Source organism: Panthera onca, chromosome C2, assembly GCF_046562875.1.
Source record: "Panthera onca isolate mPanOnc1 chromosome C2, mPanOnc1 haplotype 2, whole genome shotgun sequence".
NCBI classification, from domain to species: Eukaryota; Metazoa; Chordata; class Mammalia; order Carnivora; family Felidae; genus Panthera; species Panthera onca.
Window position 1 is genome coordinate 44945496 of NC_138347.1, and position 26956 is coordinate 44972451.

The window sequence follows — 26956 nt, forward strand, 5'->3', positions numbered from 1 at the left end:
AGTATTACAGAACCCCCATGCTAGCAATATGGGTTGCTCTGCGCCACCCTATAAAAACGCATTAAGTTTAGTCTGAGAGCCTTTCCTCCTTGCTTTTTTCTTCCTCGTGTGAGCAGTCGCCTCCACCGGCGAGCAGTGGAGGCATTTTTGTTGTCGACTAACCCCCTCTAGCGCCGAACTGGCAGCATCCGAGCCGCGGCTGCCAGGCGGGCCGAGCGCAGGGCTTGGCGGAGCTCAGGAGAGCTCGCGGCTCCGGCCCTGCCCTCTGCGCCCGCCGCGGCCGCGGGGCGAGGGCACGAGGGCCAAGGACGCGAGACCTCTCCCTGTTAGCACTGCGTGTTGGCCCGGCCCTGCGCTGAGAGCCGCGTGATCCTACCGAGTCGCCAGTGAGTCTGCGGCTTCCCACCGACTCGAGCGCCGGCGGGGAGTGGGTGCCGCGAGGGGGCGGCTTGCGTGGGGAGAGCAGTCCGCTCGCCGCGCACCCCGCGCCGCCGTGGATGTTGCCGCGCGCCGCTCAGCCCTCGGGCCGCTTGGAGCGCACGGTCCGACGCCGCCACGCCGGGGGCACGCCAGGAGCGCTCCGAGCCCCCAGAATCCCAGCGCCCACGACTGCGACAATGCTTGTGACCTCCACCGCGAAGTCACCGCCGCACGGCGACGCGAAGACCTCAGTGAGCCCCGGCGCCGGGCACCCGCCCGTATCCAGCCTGATGTGACTCTCCTCAGCTGCTGGCTCGCTCTTTTTTGCCTTACTAGGACCCGAAACAGCGAAGGAGGCCACAAAGTTGAGGCGCTCGCCCTAGTGGGCAAGTTTGGGCGACCCGAGCGGTTGGAGTGGTCGGCCGCCGCCAGGCTCGCCCCACACCGGGAGCGCCTGCCCACAGCACTCACCCCCTCCAGCGGCGGAAATGTGGAGAAATCAGGGAGAAACGGTGTCAGGGGCTGATTAGCCCTAACACGCTCGGCGCTGCTGCCGCGAAATGGGAAGCAAAGTGTTTGGGGGACTAAGTTCGGCCTTAGAAATGCCCGGAAAGAGGCTGCCAAGGCCGAGGCTCAGCGCGGACGCGGCGGAGTCGGAGGTGTCCTCTGTGCTAGCCGCTGCCGTTGCCACCTGGGCAAGGGGCTGAGGGCGCAGCGCGCACGTAGCTCGCTCGCTCGGACCACTCGCGGCCCCGCCGAGCCACTTCGTTTCCTTAGCTCTCGCCACATCGGCCGAAGGAGTGCCCGCGCGGTCCCCGCGCCCCTTCACAACTGCTGCGCCTCCTGCTTTTGGCTCTGCAAGTGCCCACTTCAGTCCGGAGAGGCGCTCGGGCCGCCGAACTGCCCGCCGCACCTGGTCGTCCCTCACCCCACTTCCCCCCCCGTGAGGCGCCCTCCCCCGCCCCCTCGCTCCCCTCCTCCAAACCACAGCCCGAGCTCGCTCCTGCGCGCGCGCTCTCCCGGGCCCAAGTGAATAGTCCTCGCGCGAGCGGGACACGGTGGTGGATGCAATTCCGCTCCCTTACTGCCGCCAGGAGCTCCCTGGCGCCGCAGGCAGCGTCCTCCTCCGAAGCAGCTGCGTCTGCACCTGGGCAGCCTGGACCTTCGTGCCCTGCCCCCGGGGCCTCGCGCGGGGGGCGCCCCGGGACACCTCCTGAGGGCCGGGTGGAGGAGGAAGAGGAGGAGGAAGAAGACGTGGACCGGGACCCCTACCCTACGCAGGACACCTGGTCCCGCTGCTGTCATTTCTCTTTAAGTGGGAGAAGAGAGCCGGGGAGAGCCATGGGGGGCTGCGAAGTCCGGGAATTTCTTTTGCAATTTGGTTTCTTCTTGCCTTTGCTGACAGCTTGGCCAGGCGACTGCAGTCACGTCTCCAACAACCAAGGTAAGGGACGGGGCGGAGAAGGGGGAGGGGGGGCGGGAGGAGGCGGGTACTCTGACGACCGGTGCATTGGTCGCCTCCTGCAGGTAACTTTGTCCCGGGGTAGGCTTCTTCGGGTTCGCCACATGAGGAGGTCGAGGTTGTTGTCCCCTTTACCAGAGCGCCAGGAGCGGCAACCTTCCCGAGTTGCGGTCCCTTTTGCTCCCAAATGTCTTTAAACGGATGTGTGGGCATCAGCAGCAGTTGGGTCCCACCGCTGGCGGCCGCGGGACCGCTCCCCGCAGCGCTGTCTCCCCAGAAGGTCAGGCTCCGTGGCATACGCTTAATGGACTTCTGGCTCTTCGCTGTGGCTAACGGCGCGGTTACTCGTAGGTTCTCACTTGCTTTCCTGAAAGCGGATAGCTCCCGCTGTACCCTGTGACTAAATACCAGCCTTGTGCCTGTGGTAGCTATGTTGCCCTCGCCCAGCCGCAACCCCTTTAGCCCATCCAGACCGAATGTAGACTTGCTGGAAATTATTCCTGGACCAGATGCCCAGATTTTTGTGGTTTCTTTATTGCCGTGACGAGGTGGGGGGGGGGGGGTCGCGGGGAGAAAAAACGTTAAGTGTGAATTTCCAAGTTGTGAATATCCTACTCGTAAAGTGGAGTCACTGACAGATTTTTTAGGAGGAAGACTTTGGTAGATAAAGTGGTAAAGTGAAACTGTATAGTGTGTGAAAAGTGAAAGTCAGGTTTACACAATGGAAAGCACTGAGAATTATTGAACGTTTTCTTTCCTTCTATTCAGTAGTCTTTATGAGACATACCTCACTGGATATCTGCTGTGAATATTTAAGGTTCTGTAAAAATATCACCTGCATAATCTAAATTCCTTGAACTAAGTGGCGAACAACCATAAAAGTTTTCCAGCATGTACCTGGCTGGATGTTCTCATTGGCGCCGTGATGACCATCAATATGTCACCTGTTATGTCACACGTTTCTAAAGACCTCAAATGTAAAACTTCAATTATAGTTACAATTTAACATCTAAGGCTTTGAAATAATTTGCAGATATAAAAATGGAGGTCAGATGATATGAGTGTGCACTTGCTTTGTGAGGATGAGAAGGTAGAGAGAAGGCAAGTAAAACAACACAGCCCTCTTTTGTGTCATAAACATATGACCATTTTATTTTATTTGGAAATATAATTATTCAGAATAAGAATTCTGTTCTTATTTATACAGCTGCTACTTTTGACAGGTTTTCCTAATTATTTGTTTTGTTTTTTTTTACCTGCCAGATTGAAATCATACATGCATATGTAAATTTGGAAATCATACATAACTGTCATGTCTTTGAAGATCTGTCACAAAAGTGCCACCTATAGTACAATACTTGCCTGTGTTGGTGTATACCTTCACACACATTCCTCATTTGTTTTCAAGGGCAATTGGCATTAAATATTGAAGGAGTAGTTACTTAATATACCTCTGTAAGAATAGAAGGTTTTAAAAAATAGCATAAAATTATTTACTTGGACTTTTTTTGTGGGGAGACAACGATTTTTAATGATCAGAAACTCAGACGTTTATATCGTAGTATGTGTTAATATTTAGTATGTTAGTATACATGTCTTTAGTAGCCACAGTAGACTCATTTACTAGAAATATTTAACAGTTATTTCCATGCAATCATATCCCTAAATCAACATTTAGTTTTTCATTAAGTATCTATGATATACCAGTTACCATACTGGGCCCTGGGGAAACTAACATAAATAAAACACATATCAGAATCTCCAAGTGACTAAAGTGCCATTCTACCAAAATGTGTCAAGTGTTAAAATACCACCTTTCAGATATTCATGTTAAATTTAAGGGCATTGAAGAGTTATTTGTTAACCTCTTGCAGTAATTTTTATTTTTTATGAGTTTCCCATGCTTTTTAAATACATTTTACCTAAAATATTTACCAATATATGTATTATATGTGTGTTTGTGTCAATTCGCTTAACGTTTGTGAACATTACTTAGTTTACCCATCAGTTAAGGAGGATCTTAATTTGAATTTTTATTATTATAATAGAAACGCAGGCTATGCATAAGATTACACTTGAACAATACTGTACCTAAAGGCTAAGTTGGATAAAATTTAGAGTTCTTCAACAGAAGATTATAGAGAAATATGCTCCGATTTTTTTTATCAGACACAAGTGATTGCTTATAAAATGGTTTATACAGCCTAAATTCATAGTGATTAGAAGTTAAGCCTTATGTTACTTTAGGATAATATTTGAATACTGAAATCATCACACTAATGGTTAATAAAATGTCAGACTTCAAAATGTTATTAACATTTTGGAGATTTTTTTTAATTTGTAGTTTCATGAATTAGATAACATGAATCAAAACATTCCTTAACAATTTTTTAACATTGAAAATATGGGGCATTACAGTATGTGTACAATATAAAAAGAATAATGTAAAACATAAATTAGATTTGTTATACACATGATAGTAAATATTAGTAATATGATTAATGTTTAATTTTAAGGAGGTAGTATTTATTTTCCTAGTAATTTGTCTTATAATGGAATTTATATTTTATTTTAAAAATTTGTTAGGGTAAAATTTCATTTTTATATAATTTGTCTTCTGATTAAGGATATTTACAAAGTAATTTTTTAAATGTTATTTATATATTTTTACCAAATTATATAAAATCTTCCGTGGTGAGTAGATTCACCTTTCCCTCTCCTTTTTTCTATTACTTAGCCAGGGTAAAATGATGATAATGACAAAAAAGTGAACTACTTCATTTTTAATATGATGCTTAACAAGGTACTGAGAGTAACTTGACTATAAGAAGCATCTCTTGTCCTTTAACTGGATGTGAAGCTCTGCACTATAAAGACAAAATAAATCAATTTGACGCTCTCTTCCTATTACCTAAACCTCCTTGAATCGATCAGAAAGTAGAGTTGCTTCCTAGATCACTTCATCTGATTAAGTAAGTGAAAACATGATTTGTGTTCAAATTTCTCATATTCCATTAATTTTCTCTGTATTTAAAACCACAATATTTATTAAGTAATACCAATTTTAATTTAAAAATAACATTTTATCTTCTTTATAAGCTTTATTTCTGTACTGGGCATTTAGGTGAATATAAAGCATAATCTTATTTCATATGTAAGTAACCATGTCTGTCAATTACAGTGGTTAGTAGCCACCAGGGGTCCATTTATTCGAAGATTACTCTGTTTTAGCTAATAGTACTGTATAGCCTAAAAGTGTTGATTTATTTCTCAGATCATGTTTCCAAAACTAATCAGAGACTAAAGTAATTGATTAAAGCAAAATATGGTTCGCATACAAGAGTCTAGTGAACTCATTTTACTACAAAGATTGTGTGAATTGATCTTTTTTTTTTCCAGGATACTTAGGAAAAATTAAATAAACAAGCAAAACAGTAGTCTGACTCATTACTATCACTGAATTTCTTAATTTGAATGCATTGACTGTAAAATCCCCTGAGTTGTATGTGAATACAGGTTAACATACCTGAGCAGAAAAATATCGGCTTAAGAAAAGTCATAGCCTAAAATTAGTTGAACTTCCATCAGTATTGTTCACAAACTGTAAAAGTAAATATTGTTCTTATAGAAAGGGATGAATTGAAAGTTTTTTAGAAAGTTTGAGTGAACTTTATCGAAAATATTAAAAACTTTGTTAAATAAGAGAAACTGGATGATTTACAAAGTATGTTTCTAAAATACCTTTCACCTAGATAAAATTCATTTGCAGGGGTAAGCTGTTCATGGTTGTAAAGGGGCAGGAGTTTGTAATCACATGCCTTCTTATTACCTATAAGTATAAAAACAACCTAAAGTGTCATTTTATAATACATTTACAAATCAGAAAAAATCATGTGTAATTAGTCATTATGATTAGTACTCAAAGTAGAAAGATAAAATGTCATTGATATGTATTGATCATCTAAGTATTGTTTGCTCTGGGTTTGGGATAAAAGTGTATCTAAAAACTTTTTCATGCACGAAAGTTATACAGTGTTCTTTAAGGGTCTCTTTAAAGTAGAAGTAACATGAATAAAATGGTTTTATTTCGATTTTCCTAAGAGGAAAAAATACATATCTAGGAGACAAGACAAAATTAATGTTTCCATTACATCTTTTATTTTTTTTTTTTTTTACATTTTCAAGCTTTTCTGTATGGAATTTGTATTACTTTCATGTTACAAAATTAAATATTAAGAAAAATATTAGAGTAGAATCCTTCTGTTTCTTCACTCATTATTGCCAGCATAAACTAGTACAAAAGGCATTATGTATTTCTTGTATTTCCTTCTCCTAAGATCTTTCCCCATCAGAGGCACCATATCTCAGTCAGTCTCTACCTTTATTCACACACCCGAGTACTTCAGGGTACATACTGCATTTGTCCCAGATGGCAAGAGAATGGATTGTACTTTATACTGTACATCAACCAGACTCCAGCAGTAATAGAAGTTAGCAGTAATAGAAGTTTCTTCTTTGTGTTTGACTCAACATTTTTTGGGAGCGTAAATTGATAGAGATCAGTACATATAGTTAAGTAATCAAAATGGGTTGACTTTGCCTAAAGTACAATATAATCCAACTAAATTTATAAAGAAGGATTAAGTTGTTTATGCATCTACCATGTTCTTTTCTAAAATAAAAAAATATGTATTTGAAGTGTGCAATATAATTTGATATACTACGTCTACAGCATTTTGATCAACTTAATAATTTCATTAGACTGGGGAAGTGACATTTGAGCCAAATTCTAGGGAGAAAAAATGTAGAAGTATGGAAGGGGAAGAATTGCATTCTAGGTATAGAGAACTGCCTTGGCAGTGATCTGGAAAGGAAATGAGCTTGACACATTTGAAGAACGGAGTCCTGTGTGACTGGAGTTCACTGAAAAACAAGAGAGTAGCACAGTGGGCGGTCTGAAAGATGGCTAGGAACCAGATCCCACAGAGAAGAAAAGGAGTCATGGTAATGAGTTGTGTTTTAATAATATTCTAGGTAAAATGGGAAGCTTTTGAGAGATTTTAACCAATTTTCATTATAAGAACATTATGGCTGATGAACAAAGAAATGATTGGAAGATGGCAAGAATAGAATTAGGGGTCTGTTGCAGTTGTTCAGGAGAGGGGTTATGGTGGCCTGGCCTAGAGTGGTGGTAGCAGAAATGGGGAAAAGAAGACGGATTTGAGATACATTTTGGAAGTAGAATTTGTGGGACCATCTTATCTTTACAAAGAAATAAGTGTAGATATTCAGCATTTATATCTTTTTTTTTATTACCAAGGGGCCCAAACAAATTTTTCATTACTCCCCATAAAAATTACCTTGCCATATAATTACTGATACTTGACAGGGACAGGAGGGGTGATTATATGATATTCTTGGGGGCAGGAATGAGGGAAGGAACATACTTTCCACTAAGCAATAGTAAATTGCATGTCATTTAACAAATTTCTTTGACCAGTTAATTATCAATTGTTTGAATTCCCTTTTAATAATATTATATAGGTGCTGTTATTAAATATATAGAATCATAAAAAGTCTTAACAGTCGTATATATTTAGTCTGTATTTAGAAAATTCATACTCTGGAGAAGCTTCATTTAAACATTTCCAAATATTCTTAAATATATATTCAAACATAGTAAATCTTAAATTTTACTTTACTGCTTAAAATTTTCTGAAAAAAAGGCTACTGTTACAGTTATTTCCTTTCAGTAAACATTTTGACTTATGTAATATACAGCCTCAGTTTTCAATGATAAATATTATAACTGAAAGGAAACATCCACTCTTTAAAAGATATTTATTGAAGGCCTTCTGTTTGATAGGGTGTTTACTTGCCATCTATAATGGATAAAGGAGAAGTTTCCCTTCCAAAGAATATGACCCAATGAGGAGTTTCCAGTCTCTTTCCAGATCTGGCAGGAACATTTTGTTTCCTTAAAATGAGGTACAAAAGCGATTAGAAAAACTTTGAAAACACGTTTGTTATGTGATAAGGTATAGCAGTACTGACAATAAACCCTCATAGAACATGTATATATCATTTATTTGAAAGTGATATCTAAGATTACATTTTATCTCAAAATGAGTCACTCGATAATCATTAAGCATCTCGCTTGTGTCAGGAATTATGCTAGGTTCTGAGGCTACATTGATGATTATAGTACAGTCTCTGTTCTTTAGAAGCTCAGTCTGCACTGTTGATGTTGTATATCTTTGAATCATCTTTAATTACTTGGTGATTTTTATAAGATGAAGAATTTTATAGTAAATGAGATTATGAGGGAGAGAGGGAAGGGAATAAAATACTATCAACCTTTTTACACATTTTACTTATAAAATTGCTTCACAAGAATCTTCTAATGTTTTATGATGGGTATATATTTAATTATATAAGAAAAAGCATAAATATACATCTTAAAAATATATTCATGGTATAAAAACATATTTCATATACCTAATGGCTTTCCACAGACTGACATGTGGAGTGAGCTTTTGTTCAAGCTGGCATATTTTGTTTTTTTAAGGTGGACTAATTATTGAAAACTGTAATTTATGTTGAAGATGCCAGTTTCCAGTTTCAAATAGGAGCAAGCATACCTTTTAATTGAACTTTGAGTGAGAATTAAGGTTAAAGTGTGTATTTTCAGTCCATGTCCTGAAAAATACTTCAGCTACTTTCCTAGGATACTGCTGAGTCCTCTAACTGTTGGCCTGTTTGATGACCTGTACTTGCATAAAATTGAAAAGTCATCACTCTTCCTCATATTTCCTTTCATAACTTCAGGTGTAAAAGTCATACTTACTTTTTGATCATAGGAGATACAAGATAATATCTCCTTAAAAATTTGATATTCAGGGGGTGGAAATAATGTTATTTTTATCTTGTAATGTTAGATATCTTTGTGGATCTCTGGAGCTGATAAAAAGTAAGCATATGTGTAAATATAGATGTAACTTATTTATTATGCTAATTTACAAGTAACATAAGACTAGGATAATTATATATTCTTTCAGGTTGTACTGTACTATGATACTTATATTTTGTGGTACATGAGCATCGCAATGAGAAACACGTTCTAGTACATAAAGTGTAATATGTAGAATAAAGATAAAACACTTGTCCACAATTAAAAAAATGATCAAATGGAAATTTTCCTACCTATGATAATTATTAATAGGTATATTTTAACTAAGTTAATCAATAGAAATATTTTGTGTACTTAGAAATGAAAAGTATTACATTAGTATGTATTCCAAGTAAGAATTATCAAAACTAATTGAAATTGCCCTGAAATTTGAGTTGAATTATATTTTAATATCACCTTAGTTTTTACTTTAAAAGGCAGGAATTTTTTTGTTATGTTGCTGAGAGATGATACTTTAATATTGTTGAATATAATATAAATTAAATGTATAGAGAATTAAAATGAACAATGTGTGCTATTCTAAAAATTGATAGCTTAGACAATGACATTTATTTTTAAATATGATTCAGTAGTTACATAGTTTATACAGACACCAAAATGAAAGAAAAATAGGGATAGAAGAGAGAGATGAATTATGGCTCTATTTAAAAAATAAACCTGTTGGTTAAGGAATCTTTCATTATACATCTCTCATAAAGTTCCGACTTAGATTCCTTAATCTCAGCAAGTATAGAAGTGCCCATTGATGACAAACAGTCTTAGCTAAAACTTAAACCCAAAACTACAAATTTCCCTCCACACTACCTCTGAATTTAAAGTATGCTTAGATAATGTTTATCTTGTGAATGCAAGTGAAAATAAGTAGTAGCTGTCATTAAGTGTGACAGGAAAGAGCTGAGCAAACTAGTAGCTAGCATTGCAAAAATCATGAGAGTTTTGTCAATTTTCAAAATTAAGTAAAATTTCTATATTGGTCCACTTGTTAATAATTAGTATGTCTCAACAGCAACAAAAAGACAAGTGGATAATAGGACAATTTTAGGATACTAGAAAATTTAATGAGGAAACTTCACCCTTAACTTAGCTATTTTTCACACATAATTTAGTGAGGAAGCAGTAAGGAAGAGATCTCAATTTTTATCTTGAAAAGAAACCCAAAATTTCAGAAGTATATATTATTGTTAAAACATATTGCTTAGTATAGTTCAAAGTAAGTAAAAATTAACATGCTCCAATTTTATTGTTATATTTATGATACTATATTAGAGCAAAAAGGTATCTGTAGTAGATGCAATAACTTACTATCTTACAGTGTTATAGTATAATAATTTCATTTTATAGGTTAAAAAAACTGTAGTTCACCAAGGTTATTAAAAGCATCAGTTTGGTTCTTTGTTTAATAAAAATTAAATGTGTAAGAATCTTTATAATACTCACTAGTTTAGGATCAGAAATCTATATATGTATGCGTTGTTTTTTAGATTTTCCAGAGCCCTATTACCTAGTAAAGCAGAATTAAAATATAAGAATTTATTTTAAAGGTTAGTATTCCAAAGTTTTAATATGCTTATTAAGGCTAAATGAAGCTTTTTTCCCCCTAAAAATGTAGTGAAGCCTTAAAATCAGATGAAATTGTTAGCCTGTTTCTATAATAAAGTCCTCAAATACTTTTTGATTGGAATATAGCTGTTGTTACCTTTGGATTTTTTATTTGTTCATTTATATTTTTATTACTTAGATATATATGGTTTATTTTTTTCTAGAATTCTCAAACTAGTTCAACAATAAGGGTACATTCATCCAATTTTTAAATGAAATATATTGATAACTCTTATTTTTTTTTTTTTTTCACTGTGCTGGGCACATGAAATACAAAGGCAGGTTATTGCCAGGAACTTCTGAGAGCCTAAGATCTAGTTAGGCCATTTATATGTTATTGAATAAGTGAAGCATTAATTTATATATCAAGGTTATATGGATTAGCTGTTGCATAGATAAGTTCACATCTATGAACTATTGTATACAGAGATGAAAAGATAAAAGTACTGCCTTAAGGGTCTATGGATTGATATATGGAAACATTGAAAATAAATATTCATTCCCTATATTGGCCATGACTTTATGTGACTGCTAGAAATGAGATAAGTTAAGATCTGCCTCCTGACCTTAAGGACAATGTTATGAAATTGAAGAGAAATACCAGACAGTTAAACATTAGTGATCTATTATTGCAAATATAAAATGAAGGGAAATAACATCAAGTTTTACGAATAAATGAGTCACACATGGAAAATAAAAATGAGCTTCACATTTATCAGTTTTCATCATCATGAATATATGAAGTTATTAAGAGAATTAAAATGAGTAGCTGCTCCAGAGATCTCAATTCTTTAAAAAAAATTTAATGTTTATTTTTGAGAGAGAGAGAGAGAGCAAGCAAGTGAGCATGAGCAGGGCAAGGGGCAGAGAGAGAGGGAGACACAGAATCCGAAGCAGGCTTCAGGCTCTGAGCTGTCAGCACAGAGCCCGATGCAGGGCTTGAATCCAGGAGCATGAGATCATGACCTGAGCCGAAGTCGGACGCCCAACTGACATAGCCAAAGTGCCCCAGAGACTTCAATTTTTAAGTTACTTTGAATAGTTATTATGCACTTAAAGATTAAGATTTATTCTACATACAAATGCAAAGTAAATATCCAAGTAATATCTTACATTGAGCATAAAACTTTTAAGTTAAGTGGTACAACTTGGCTTTTTCAATAGAGTTTTATCAGGTTCTTTAAGAAATATATTTAGTGATGGTGGCTGCTTTTATAAAACCGACAAAATCTAAATTTTAATGGATTACTATGATTTTGTCTACTGAATATTTTATCTTTAGATGAAGGCAAAATTGGAAATACCTGTATGGTTTATATTATATTTAATTTAAAGATTAAAAATCTTTTTGTAGGTTCTTTCCATCTCCTAGTATGTTAATTACTTGTTTTATTATATAATTCTTTTCCCTAACTCTATTAAATATTTGTTTTTAGCAGTGTTTCATAACTTTGAAATTGCTTTAATATCTAAAGAAATTAGGTAAATTGCTGTTTTATTGATTTCATATTTGAACAATGTGCCTGTAGAAACACATAGAAATAGAAATTGCTGCCAGAACATGGTATTTTTAAACAGAGAAAAATCAATAGCAGATTATCCATGATTAGCTGTTGACATTTAGATTTGTATATTTAGAATGTCAAAATCTCTGAAAACTGTCAATTTAGTTTCTAAATTACAACAGTATTCTCAAATATAACATTTTATTTTTTTATCTTTTTAAGTTTATTTATTTATTTTGAGAGAGAGAGAGAGTGGGGGAGGGACAGAGAGAAAGGGAGAGAGAGAATCCTAAGCGGGCTCCACGGTGTCAGCACAGAGCCCAATGTGGGGCTTGATCCCATTAACTGTGAGATCATGACCTGAGCCAAAATCAAGAGTTGTCTGCTTAACCGACTGAACCACCAAAGCACCCTTCAAATCTAACGTCTTGTGGTTCACATCTTCCCTCCAACATAAAGGTGTACTTATAAAAAAACAATTAATTGAAATAATTATAGATCTTTTGACAAACTGGACTTTAATTAATTAAAAAATTAGAGATCTGCCAATAAGCCTAATGGATTACTCATATCTTTGCATGCATCTACGTTTGTTGTTATTATTATTACAATATGCTAGTATAGGCATTATTTCTATCTTGTGAAAATAAATGTATTTATAAGGCACATTATAATTGGATTAATATATTCTCCTTTAACCATTATACAATACCTGGAATATGGTTATTGCTATGTCATAAAAATTATTTTGATTCTATGCCAGAGTATATATCATATATCATAAGTCTTCATGCTATATCATAAAAATTATTTTGATTCTATGCCAGAGTATATATCATATATCATAAGTCTTCAAAGTATTTTCGCCCACAGGAGATGAACCTAGGCTAGGCTGACCTAGGCTGTCAGAATGTAACTTGTTGCCGGACTTTACTAGACTGATGATTTTTTTGAGGTTTAATATTTTAATTATATAAGATTATGATTTTATAAACACTATACCACACACACACACACACACACACACACACACACACACACACATTGCTTATACATGGATCCCATTCTCCAAATACACCAGTAGCTTAGTGGAAAGTTCTATCCCTGATGTGGCACTAGAATTTACAAAGCTTATATGGTACCTGTAAAGATAATGAAAAATCAGAGAAATTTCCTTTTTAATATGTTTGTCACTGATATATATTAATTCTCCAAGTCCAAGATTATTCTGTTAAGTGCAGTTGCTCTCAACTTCCAATTTAAAAACATGCACTTAATTCTTTCAGTGTAAAAGTAGCAACTATTCCATGTGAAGTGGCTATTTTTAATTTATTTCTTTTAGCTATTAAATTGGAATGATTATGATTTTTGCTTTTGTTACGTATAAATTCTTAATATACTACTTATATATGTCATTTTAACTCCAGGTGTTTCCTCCAAGTTTGTCTTTAAATAAATGTATTAATATTTGGATATCAAGATTGGTTTCAACCTTCAAATTTTCCCACTCACTATTCCTTTCCCTTTAAGATTGCTTCTGAAGGCTGATGTACACATTGATAAATAAGCAGTTGGGAAATAAGATGTCCATTTGCCAATGACTACAATAGTATTTTATATACCAATGATAAGCTTCCTGGCAAAAAGTCAGTTATAGAATTACAACTAATAGAAGTTATTCTGAAGTGGCGTTTCTTACCTTCCAATTTAAATCTAAATCATTCTAAGCCCATTTATGAATATCCACATGAACAAGAATGGCTGATACTTACCTAGTTGTAGATGGAAAAGAGGGGGAGCAAAAGGTATGCTCAAGTGTAGAGATGTTTACTACATGGAATGAGGCTGACACAAAAGCAGATTCATGAGGCTTTACTGCAAGTGTAACTTTATCTTGAATCCACACATACATACACAATCTTGTAATGTTTAGCTCTAAAAAACTCCTTGGATGAAAAAACCTAGAAAACAGTTGAATGGGGGTTAAGAATTTGACTAAGAGCTAAAGCTAAATCTTTAGCTAAAAGCAACAAAGTTTTCTTCCCTACTTCTCATTTCTTTTTTCTTAAAAATTTTTTTTTAATGTTTTATTTATTTTTGAGAGAGAGGGTGTGAGCAGGTGAGGGGCAGAGGAAGTGGGAGACACAGAATCTGAAGCAGCCTCCAGCTATCAATGCAGGGCCCAATGTGGGACTTGAACTCACAAACCACGAGATCATGACTTGAGCTGAAATCAGAAGCTTAACCGATGGAGCCACCCAGGTGCACCCCTAGCTCTCATTTCTTAACAATTAATATTTTTGGAGAAGTTTACAATTTTATGGAATTATGTCTATTGATCTTTTTCTTGGTTAATTTTCTGAGTTTTTTTTTAAATGTGTAGAGAATCTTTGCACATCCTATTTAACTGTATTTTCTAGTATGTTATGTCTTCAGGTTAGTATATCCTGCCTCTAATGATGCTGTGACAACAAACATTTCTTTTGAAGATATAAAATGTTCCAGAAAGCAATTAAGCAGAATATTGAAATATAGTCGTATGCTTGGATCCATTAATTCTGTTTTCATGAATTTAAATTCTAGGGAAATGCATAGAAAAAGAGGCTAACATTTATATACAAGGATTTTTTCTGTCTTATTTATAAAATTGAAAAATTGGAATCAGAATACATGCTCCCAAATAGAAGAGTCCTTATAGAGACATAACTTGCTTTATTTGGAAAAATTTCTTTCTTCTTTTTTCTTTTTATTTTTTTTTTTTCATTTATTTTATTTTTGAGACACAGAGAGATACACAGTGTGAGCAGGGGGGCGACAGAGAGAAGGGGAGACACAGAATCCGAAGCAGGCTCCAGGCTCTGAACTGTCAGCACAGAGCCTGACATGGGGCTTGAACTCACGGAGTGTGAGATCATGACCTGAGCTGAAGTCAGACTCTTAACCGACTGAGCCACCCAGGTATCCCTGGAAAAAAATTCTTAAATGAGGGCATGTGAATCAATAGGAGCCCCAAATTCCTCTGTGTGAGACAGTGGAAAAGTCTGTTTTGCTACTAAAAAGAGAACATTGGAGAGATGGTAGGAGAACCAGGAAAGAAGCCTTGTAAGAAACAGTGTAGTGTAGTGCTCGCTTCGGCAGCACATATACTAAAATTGGAACGATACAGAGAAGATTAGCATGGCCCCTGCGCAAGGATGACAAGCAAATTCGTGAAGCGTTCCATATTTAAAAAAAAAAAAAAGAAAAGAAACAGTGTAGTGTAGATTCTGGGGTCAGTTTAGCTTAGACAAGAGGAGAGTTTAAAAATGATGGTGACTGCCATTCTATTTGATATTGTTTGCATGACTGAGATGTTAACTGATCACCCCAACTTCACCTGCACAATTTTATCAAAATCTGTTACACTCCAGAAAAATGATAATAGAAAATAGGAGTAAAAATTCTCTGAGAAAATAAGAACAGTTAGATAATCAACCACCCTTCAAAATAAATTCCTGGAGATACAAGATTTAGCTATTCAGCGAAATGGGGTTTGGTTCTGCAGAAACTTTGCCCTATTCTTGTAGGTGGTTAAGAACAGCAGCTGGGTCAGGAATTTTATTCTCATCTAGTCCTAAAACGAGTCTCTAATCCCTTCAGAGGAGGCAGCATGGATCCATCTAACATGACAGCATTCCCACAGAAAATTTATAGAGGGCAAAGAATTTAAAAAAGAAAAGAAACAAAGCTTCCTCTGTGTTTGCTATGTGTGCTATTTCTCTCATCAGGAAATACAGGTCAAATGTGTAAGAAATGGATTTTAGAGAAGTAAAAGGGAAAGTGGTAACTTTAACAGTATGTAATCTTGTTTCAGATGCTTTAAACACACTAGCTTCACTTTCATTTTTATGAATGAACAGAATAGCTTGGCCACCTGTACTTTGCTCATGGAAATGAGCCCTGAAGTCAGGGATTTGGCTATAGTTTCCAGCTGAAGTGAAAATGGGGGAATGTTTTAGCAAAAATGAAGGAATGGGTTGGGGCTCTGTTTGCCTTCATCCCCTTTTTCCTGGGTGATAAACACTATATCATTTCCCAGCACCTCTATAGCTCCATCATTCTGAGCTTTCAAACACATTTTGTGGTAGCAGCCACCAATCCTATTCTCTCTTTGCTGCCTGATATCCAGCCAAGAGCTGACTTTACATTCCCTCTGATTTTTTGCAAACAGGATTAATTTGGTCACATGCTATCACTGACAAATTAATCTCTAGGAAGGGTATATTTTGAATGGCAACATTTCCAGGTTTGGAGAAATTGTAGAAAAGAACAATGATTCGTACAAACTGGTTGGGATTACCAGGGTCAGGAAATAGATCCTGCATCATCTCATAAGGAAAGCTTCAGACTCAGATTATATTTTTGGCTGTATTTTGGAGGTTGCAAGCTATCCCAGTCCACCTTTATAATGGTTGTAAAATAGGGCACACTGCAGCATGCGGACCACTCTTAGGCGTATAAGTGTCATTTGTTTATCAGGAATACTGTTGCTTAGAGTAACAAATGTTCCTTTAAAAAAAACACATTTGATGAAGAGGTGGCATCATTGCTTTCACTTTTGGAAATTTTATGAAAGGGAAAAAATGAGCCCACGTGGTACAATAAGAAAGGAATACAATTAAATACAGTCATTTCCTTTTACTCCAGGCAGTTTTATTTCTGTCAGTTATCTGTGCTCTCAAGCACCTTGGGATGCTCCCTTTCCAATAAAAGCCTACTAGAAATAGCTGGCTTAGGAGGAGTCTGTGTTCCTCAGAAGTACTCAAAGGAAGAGAGGTGTGGTTATTTGCTTGCTGTCCTGTTCTTGGACACTACTTTAGTATTTTGGCAATTAATGTGTATTTCTTCTTAAACTAAGTATATGGCAATCCATAGAAGGATGAGAGCTATCTTCCAATCTCATGGGGAAACAGAGAGAGCATCTGCTTCCTCTCCCCTTCTTCCTTCCAGCATTCTGACTTGATGATTGATATCTTGTATTAAATGCTTATGACTGTCATATGTAGGGAATGGAATATATTTGAAATAAATATATGTTTAGCTTGAGTTACTGTATTTTGTTCAAAAGCTTAAAAATAGCTTACTTAGCTATTACGGTAGCTCTTATAACCTGTTAGCAATTATTTCCACTCTGACTTACTATCTGTCCACACACACACACACACACACACACACACACACACACACACAGCCTAAAACACTATACTACTTGCTCTATAAACTTTTTTTCACTGGTGCGCAATGGTTCACATAATTCCAAGTATCCCATTTTAGTGCTATAATGAAAAGAACTATAAATTTAAAGTGTGTGTACATTTTTATCTTTTTGACTGTATTTCAAGTCATATTACATTAAGTATTTGAAATATAACCTGTGTGAGCCTGTAGTTATTAGGAAAATCAGTTCTAATTTAAGTTCAAAATAAATGGATAGCATCTTTGTGCTAAACGAGGATATTTTTCTGAAAAACTCAAACATGTTTTACTTTCAGTAGTCTCTCCCATTAATGCACGTATAAAAATGTATCTCCAGTTGATGGAGGATTTGGCATACTAGGAAAAATAAAGAAAAAGACCAAATGCTTCTCAACTATGTATATTAATTTAATTCTACCACTTTATCGTTTTTATTCCACCTCTCTAAGGTAAGTAAGCAGCATAAATTACTGCCCTTATTTTACTAATGGAATTTATATGGACATTAAGTTACTTGGCAAAGCTGATAGACCAAATTAGTAACCGCAAAGGAAAAAAGAAAGCCGATCTTAAGCCTGTGAGATCAGTGTACTTTCTAAGTGAGAAGGAGAATTTCAAGCAATGTCTGGAGTATTAAAAATGCAAAGATATTAAATTTAAATATTGTTTCTCAATATTAATGTCTTGAAAGCACTTAAAAACACTGAGCCTATATCTCTTATAAAATAATTAAAATCTGTTTTAAAAGAATAGAAAATTATTTGCAAAGAGTCTTTATAAAGAATCTCTAGATAGCATGCCTGGCTGGCTCAGTCATTGGAGCCTGTCTCTTAATCTCAGAGTTGTGAGTTCAAGCCCTACATTGGATGTGGAGCCTACAAAAAAAAAATCCTTGGAATATACAATTTTTTGTTATTAGCAATTAATAGTATGGCTTCAAATGATACTGTTATTTTTACTCTCATTTTCTGTATATATTGTTTTTTCTTGCTTTTTCTTTATTATTACTCTTTCTGTGGCTCTTGTTTACTAATTTGTCTTGATATGTTTTAGCCATTTGTGTAACTAGCCTTGATTAACAAACAATAATAAAGACTAAGACTTTAGTACCTAATGAGAGGCTGTATAGTTTGAATCTCCAGTTCCTGATGTTCCTCTGCATGGGCTACTTTTCATTTTCCTTCAAATCAGATCTAGCATAGCAACTACCAAGTCTTAGTGTCTATAAGAATTGCTGCAGAGCTTGCTGCCACTATTAAGTGGCACATTTCTGGGCCCTCTACCAATGAATTGGATTTAATGTTTGAGATAGTGTTTAGGACTATTATTTTTAATAAGCACTCTCCAAAATTTAGATGCAGATGGCTTGAGACACTCCAACTTACAGATCCCCATCTGTATCCATTCTAGTTCTTTGTTTGCAAGCTGTAGGAATTAAAATAAGCAGAAAAGGAGCTTTAAAAATGTTGAATAATCCACAGAAGCAAAGAGAATCCTAGAGAATCAACTTTAGAAAAAGATGGAAACCAAGGCAGCACCTGGGATCTAGGCATCAGGAATTAATTATTAGCCTCATTGGGCTGAATTGATTTCAGCCCTTTTTCTTCCTATAATTTTATCATTCAGCTAAAAATCTTATTCCTGCAAAAGTGAGTCTGATTGGCTAGATTGTGTCATGAACACCAGCATCATTGAAAGAGTAGAACTCCTTGATTGACAACCTTACCATGACTGGACACTATATGGCACAAGTAATTTTTTAAAAATGCTGTCAGTAAAACAAGTGGAATGGGTAATGGGTGGCCCAAACCCAGCACATGTCCAATGACTGATCATGTAATATTATTATCCAAATAACTTTTTAAAAGAATTTTAGCCCTTACACTAAAAGCTTAATTATGAAGTGAATATAAGTTTATATAATTAGAGTCTGTAGAGTTTCCTGGTTAAGTAGCATCAATTTTGCTACTATCCTCAGTAGAGTATTATTGATTTAGGGGGCATATTTTAATAGAACCATTAAGCCAGTCTCCCAAAACGGATAGTATATATTTGCTTTTACTCAAGTATACTTTAAAATGTCCCTTGAGGGGCGCCTGGGTGGCTCAGTCGGTTAAGCGTCTGACTTCGGCCCAGGTCATGATCTCACGATTCGTGGGTTCAGGCCCCGCATCGGGCTCTGTGCTGACAGCTTGGAGCCTGGAGCCTGCTTCAGATTCTGTGTCTCCCTCTCTCTGCCCCTCCCCCACTCATGCTCTGTCTCCCTCTGTCTCAAAATTAAACATTAAAAAAAATGTCCCTTGATAAAATTCTTATTTTACAGTATAGGAAACATAGGTGACCTGAACTAAACTTTGCTTTACAAGAAATTTGATCTTTTAATGAATGACTTAGTGCTATTATGTTCAGACTTTCAGTGTATTAATATAGTGTACAATATTTTTGGTCATTACCATTTGCTTGATTAACATGAGGAAATTTGTAACACAAAGTATTGTGCCCAATATTGATCCAACTTCTATATACAACTATTGTACTTTTTTTTTAAAAGTTTATATATCTTGAGAGAGAGAGCGAGTGAGCAAGCCTGTGGTTATACGAGAGTGGGAGAGGGGGAGAGACAGAGGGAGAGAGAGAATCCCAAGTAGGCTCCACAATGTTAGCATAGAGCTTGATGTGGGACTCAGTCTCATGAACTGTGAGATCATGACCTGAGCCGAGATCAAGAGTTGAATGTTTAACTGGCTGAGCCACCCAGGCACTCCTACAACTATTGCACTTTTGAAAATAAACATATTCCTAAACTATAGAACAAAATTGATATGCATCTAAGCCTTATGTTTTTAAAATATCCAATTACTGACATTTAAGGGGCTTGGATTTTCATTTTAAAATAATTACTTTTCTGTAGCCCATTTCCCCAGAAATAGCTGCTTAAATGCAGTGGTATAAACTTTGAGTTTTTGAGTGTTCACTCCTTGCTGGGGACTGTACTAAGTACTTTAATGTATTTAATTGTATAATCCTCACAACAATCCATAAAGTAACCAGTATCATTATCATCCCCATTTTATAGGTGAGGAAATTAGGACACAAACTAAGTAGGTAACTTGGCATAGTGTTGAAGTGTATTAGTTACAGAGTGTTAAGGGTTCATTTGTGTCTCCCCCCCCCCCCCCACTCCCATCCCCCGCACCAAAATCAGTTGTTTTTAACCCCTATTGCCTCAGTATATTGTATATTACCTTCTTTGGGAAATAAGATTGTTGCAGACATAATCAGTTAAAATGAGGTTATACTGGTGTAGGGTGGGTGGGCCCTTAATCCAATATAATTTGTGTCCTAATAAAAAGAGGAAATTTGGACATAGACATGTATGTAGGGAGAAGCTACGTAAAGACGAAGGCAGATATTAGAGTTATGCATCTGCAAGGCAAGCAACACCACAGATTGCCAGCAAATTGCCATAAACTGGGAAAGGACCATGAAATAGATACTCTCTGGCAGCTCTCTGAAAGAGCTAACATCTGTGTCTCAGACATCTAGCCCCCAGAACTAAGACAATACATTTCTGTTATTCTAGAGTCCCCTTTTGTGATACTTTATTATGACATCCCTAGGAAACTAACAGAGTAAAGGATTTGGATTTCTGGAGTTTACATTCTTTTTTTTCCCCCCTAAATGTATCCATCCTAAGTATATAGTCAGTAAGGTTTTTTTTTCCTCTTAAGTTTATTTACTTACTTTTGAAAGAGCACAAGTAAGGGAGGGGCAGAGAGAGAGGAGACCCAGAATCTGAAGCAAGCCCCAGGCTCTGAGCTGTTAGCACAGAGCATGACTCAGGGCTCGAACGCACAGACCAGGAGATCATGACCTAAGCCGAAGTCAGAGGCTTAACCGACTGAGCCACCCAGGCACCCCAAGAAGTTTATGTTCTTAAGCAACACACTATATTGTTGTCTTTCTGAGGTTAAGAGAATGAATAAACACATCATCTCTTGGCATGTGAAAGAGATCTCAACTAGGAAAGCTAATCTAGACTAAGAAGCTGGTAGCATTTTTTTGGAGCTTAAAGTGCCTCTTTGCAAGCACTAAAGAGGAGCCTAAAGTACTACTTTCCTTTAAACTGACAACAAAAAAGAAACAAAAACTGACTAAATATTGTTGGAAAATATCTGAGAATTTAATTATAAATTATAAATTTATATGAATTAAGTCTATTTAAATATATTAAAAAGTATCCCCCTTACTAAATGTCTAGGGAAAGATAGAAAATCTTCAGGAAGATTTCTGTGGTTGCTGTTTGGCTGGTAACTGTTTACATATATCTCAGCTCATATAGAGTACGACTTTTCCATAAACCCAGGCCTGATAACTAGTGAATTTAATAGGAAAAAATGTAGAAGAAAAATATGATTCTTATTCTACAAACTGTAATGGAGAATGTGCATAGCCTTCTGCCCATAGCTTTTTCTAACTAAAACCGACAGCTGTAGAATAAAGGAAAAATCATGCATAACCTAGGTCTCTTCTGTTCAGAAATAAATGCAATGAAAGGTAAAATGAGAAAGAGTTAGAAGTAGGAAGTCCTTAGAAGGTACATTGATACCTCAATTCTGAAATAGTAGAAGCAATAATGAAAATCTCAAGATGTCAGAATGATGTGAATTGTCAAGGATAGAAAAGTAAAAGAAGGCCTAGAAAATTTGGTATTTTTTTTTCTTCCAACTTCAAGAGATTAAAGATGAGTTAAGGAGAGTTTTCTGCATGTATCCAGTAGAGGAAATAGCTTACTATTAAAGTTTGGTCAATATGATGCTTGATTTTCTATCTCCTTATGTTTCTTAAAGTTTTACTTTGTTCAGAGCTGCGTAATCAAATAAGCTTGAGACTGAATTCCAGTCCTATGTTTATTAAGAATGAGTTTCTTAGAAACTGGCTTAATACTTTAGCCTTGCTTTAAATCTCTAAAAAATAACAAAAAGAACACTTAATCAGCTTTGAGAATTTATAGATGCACCTGACCACACAATCACAATAATAGCTATTATTAATTGAGTTATTAGTATGTTTTAAGGACTTAGGTGCACCATTTCATTACATCCTCTCATCTGAATTAGGAAGTAGGTCATGTTGTTTATTCACACTCAACATCTGAAAAAACAAAGTCAGACTTTGGGGAATTTACTGAAGGTCACAATCTAGTAAATTATCTAAAGATTTTGGAACCAAACCTAGATCACTACCTTTGAAATAGCACACATAGTGTTTATTAATTATATTGCTAGTGGCCTTATATCAAGAATACAAATATGAGTAAACTTAGTTCTTTGAGAATTTACTAATGGGAAGAGAGAGTTAAATGGGTGGAGACAACTTGCTATAGATGTTGTGATGGAAATATGAGCAGGTTACCAGTAGCTTCAAAGGAAAAGATGGTCACATCTACTTTCAGGCACTAAAAAGGACTTTATATAGGCAGTGAAGCTTGAGCCGAGTGTTGAAATATTAGTTGCTATTCATTAAATGATTGGTGACTACAAATCATTCCAGACAATGGAAGTAATAAGTACAAGGTCATGGAGAACACATATGATAGCATTTTGTGGGGGACCAGTAAATAGTTAGGAATGGGTAAAGACTATGAAGAGGAGTGAGGTAGGAGATGAAGGAAGAAAAATAGGAGTCAGGACAGGAAGAGCCTTGAATGCTGTGCTATTAGTGGTTTGTTCTTAATCATGAGAACCCAGAGGTTCTTAACGCTGGCTATATATCAAAATCACACTGGGAAATTTTGAATAAGTGCCCCAAATTTAATGAAGTTTGAACATCTTTCTTCCTGCTCTTGTTAACACTCATTAAGCATATAGTAGGATCTTAATAAATATTGGTTGATTGATCTTAGTAGTTAGCTTTTATTAGCTATTACAACCCTTCAGAAATATTTTTAATTATGTTACTGAGTTACATGAAAGGAATTTTTTTCATTATTAAAAAGTTTCATTTTTACAGGGGTGTTCAAGAATTAAAAAAAAAAAAAAGAGAAGTGTCTGGGTGGCTTAGTTGGTTAAGTATCCAGCCTTGGCTCAGGTCATGATCTCATGGTTCATGGGTTTGAGCCCCATATCGGGCTCTATGCTGACAACTCAGAGTCTGGAGCCTGCTTCAGATTCTGTGTCTCCCTCTTTCTGTTTCCTTTTTCCACTCACACGCTATCTTTCTCTCTCTCAAAAATGAATAAATGTTAAAAAAATAAAGAAAAAGAATTAAAAAAAGATATTAAGTTAATTATGACCAATAGCCATCAGTGTGATATGTTGATATATTTATTGGTGATTTACTAATAAATAGCCAAAGGGTACATTTTGTGAGCAGCACATTCATGTATTCTTACCCTAGTTATACCACGTTAGCATGATATGAGGCACACTGAACTTTTCCATGATACTGAAGCTGACAATCTAGTTATTTCTCTATTTCAACTTCTAATATAGAATGAATATTTTACCTATGGGTGTTTTGTTTTGTTTTCTTTTTGTTACACACAGATTTAGTTTGTCATTAGTGCTTCAAAGACAGAAATGAATTAAACTAATCTAAAAAAAACTTATCTAGGAATAAAAAGAAAAGCTATTCAGTTTCATATATAATGAGATTGTAATAAGTCACTGAGTCCTAACAATAAGTGAAAAGCTTAACAGACTGAAAAACCAACTCCTCTTGGACCTGTGGGAGAGGGGTGGATACTGGGCAAGTTGTTGCCCCCAAGATTGGAAAGAGAGGCAAATATAGGGAAGTCACTTTCTCAGAGAGGAGACTCACAAATGGAAACAACCACAGGAACTATTGCTGGTACATCATGTCTGGCTTTCAAGAAAAAAAAAAATTACAAAGTATATCAAAAGGCAAAAAACACAATTTGAAGAGACATAGCAAACATCAGAAGCAGACATGGTTGGAATGATCAAATCAGGATTTTTTTTTCTTTTAAGTTTTTACTTAAATTTCAATTAGTTCACATATAGTGTAATATTAGTTTCTTGAGTAGAATTTAGTAATTCATCACTTAACATACAACACCCAGTACTCATTGTAAGTGCCCTCCTTGATACCCATCACCCATGTAACCCATCCTCTTGCCCTCCTCCCTTCCAGCAACCCTCAGTTTGTTCTCTGTAGTTGAATCTGTTTTATGGTTTGCCTCTCTCTTTTTCCTCCCTATGTTCATCTGTTTTTTTTCTTAACTTCAAATCAGGAATTAAAAAAAAAAAGTTTATTTTGAGAGAGGGAGTACATGTACATGAGTGGAGGAGGGGCAGAGAGAGAGAAAGAGAGAGAGAGAGAGAGAGTCCCAAGTGGACTCTTATGTGGGGCTTGAACCCATGAACCATGAGATTATGACCTAAGATGAGTCAGTTGCTTAACCGACGGTACCACCCAGGGGCCCCTCAAGTCAGGAATTTAAAACAACTATGATTAATCTGCTAAAGTCTCTAATGGATTAATTATACACCATGTAAGAGCAGATGGACAATGTAAGTAGAGAGATGGAAATCCCAAGAATGAGACAAAAAGAAATGCTAGAGATTCAAAACAGAACAAAACACCTCAAACAGGAATAAAGAATGCCTTTAATGGGCTTGTTGTTAGACTGGACACAGAAGAACAAATCTCTGAACTAGAGGATATGTCAATAGAATCGTGAAAAAAAACAAAGAAAAACAAAACAAAAACAGCACAGACTATCCAAGTACTATAGAATAACTACCAAAGGTACAACATACACATAATGGGCATGCCAGAAGGAGAAGAAAGAAAGGAATGGATGGAATATTTGAAGTAATAGTGTTTAAGAACCATAGATCCAGGAAGTTCAAAGAATACCATGTAGAATAAATGCCAAAAGAATAATAATAACAATAAACACTGAGGCATATTGTTTTCAAACTACAGAAAATCAAAGAGAAAAAATCTGAAAGAAGCCAGAGGCAAAAAAACCACTCACCTATAAAAGAACAAAGATAAGAGTTGTATCTGTCATCTTCATAGAATAAGCAAGAAGAGAGTAGAATGAAATAAAGTGTTAAAACACCACTAACCTGTAATCCTGTATCTTATGAGATTATCCTTTAAAAGTGAAAGAAAAAGATATTCTCAGACAAAAGTTGAGAGAATTTCTTGGCAGTAAGCCTGTCTTGCAAGAAGTTTTAAAAGAAGTTCTTTAAAGAGAAGGAAAATATTATACGTCAGAAACTTGGATCTTCATAAAGTAAGGTAGAGTATCAAAGAAGGAATAAATAAAGGTAAAATAAAAACAGAAAACATTTTTTCAAAACAATTATAGCAACAATGTAATATATATACACCTACACAGTTATTTGTATTATATACTGTTAATATGTAATTGTATATTCATGTATGTGTATATCTAAGTGAAATAAATGACAGCAACAGTACATGGGACAGGGGAGGAAGTAGGATTATTTTGCTGTCATAAGGTACTCTACCTACAAAGAGATATAGTTTAATTTGAAAGTAGATTTACATTAGTTGTAAATGTATATTTCAAACTCAAGGGCAACCACTGAAGAAAAGTAAAAAAAGTATATCTGATATGCTAATAAAGGAGAGAAAGTGGAATGATAAAAAAAGCTTAATTAAAGTCACAAAAGGCAGAAAGAGAGTGAAGACTAAAATAAGAACAAAGTACAAAAACAATAAACAGAAAACAATGAGTAATTTAGATATTAATCTGATTATATTAATAATCATGTTGAACATCAGTGATCTAAATGGACCAACTAAAAGCGCTTGCTGGAATGGATCAAAAATCAAGACACAATTATCTTTCCTCTACAAGAAAACCAGTTTAAATGTAAATAAACAATGCATTAAAAGTAAATAGATGGAGAAAAATATACCATTCTAACACTAACTAAAAAAAATACATTAGTAGCTACACCAATTTTGGACATAACAGACTTTGCAGCAAGGGAAGTTAGGGATAAGGAAGTGCATTACATAATGATAAAGGGACCAGTTCTTCAAGAAACCCTCTCCAAGAAATCCTTAACATGTATGTGCCTAACAACAGAGCATCAAATTTTGTAAGACAAAAATTGATGAAACTGCTGGGAAAAATGAATGAGTACACAACCATAGTTGGAGTCTTCAGTATCCCTCTATCAGAAATGGACAGGTCCAGCAGGCAGAAAATCAGTAAGGACATGGTTGAACTTGAGAAAACCATCAGTCAACTAGATATAATTGACATCAGTAGACTACTACATCCAACAGCAGCAGAATACATATTCTTCTCAGGTTCACATAGAACGTTCACCAAAATAGACCCGATTATGGATCATAAAACATACTTTAACAAATTTAAAAGAAGATAATTCACACAATTTCTGTTTAGGTAACAGGATCAAACTAGAAATTAATAACAGAGAAGTAACTGGAAATCCCAAAATACCTGATATAAATAACACACTAACCAAGTCTGAATCATGAGGGAATAGAAAATCTGAACAGAGTAGTTACTACTAAGGAAATTGAATCAGTAATAAAAAAAACCTCCCAACAAAGAAAAGTCCAGGACCAAATGACTTCACTGGTGAGTTCTACCAAATATTTAAAAAATAATAATACAAATCTTTCTCACACTCTTCTGAAAAATAGAAGAGGAGGAAACAATTCCAAACTCATTTTATGAGGCCAGCATTACCCTGATGCCAAAACCAGACAAGGGCATTACAAGCAAAG

General features: G+C 36.1%; 1 protein-coding gene and 1 non-coding gene across 6 annotated transcripts in view; both read left to right on the top strand.

Moving 5' to 3' along the window:
- Positions 1-1050: 1050 nt before the first annotated feature.
- The window catches only part of EPHA6 (EPH receptor A6), an 865677-nt gene continuing 839771 nt past the window's right edge, over positions 1051-26956 (top strand). For 3 of the 5 annotated variants that reach the window (XM_060640206.3, XM_060640200.3, XM_060640202.3), the window contains exon 1: positions 1051-1864. In XM_060640206.3, coding sequence (XP_060496189.3) covers positions 1486-1864 — 379 coding nt within the window. In that variant the 5' untranslated portion in view covers positions 1051-1485. The remainder of the gene's footprint in view (positions 1865-26956) is intronic. The other 2 variants (XM_060640203.3, XM_060640204.3) reach the window with 1 other exon arrangement.
- LOC132684532 (U6 spliceosomal RNA) lies at positions 15079-15185 on the top strand. The gene has a single exon (XR_009612717.1). It is a non-coding gene; the product is annotated as a U6 spliceosomal RNA (small nuclear RNA).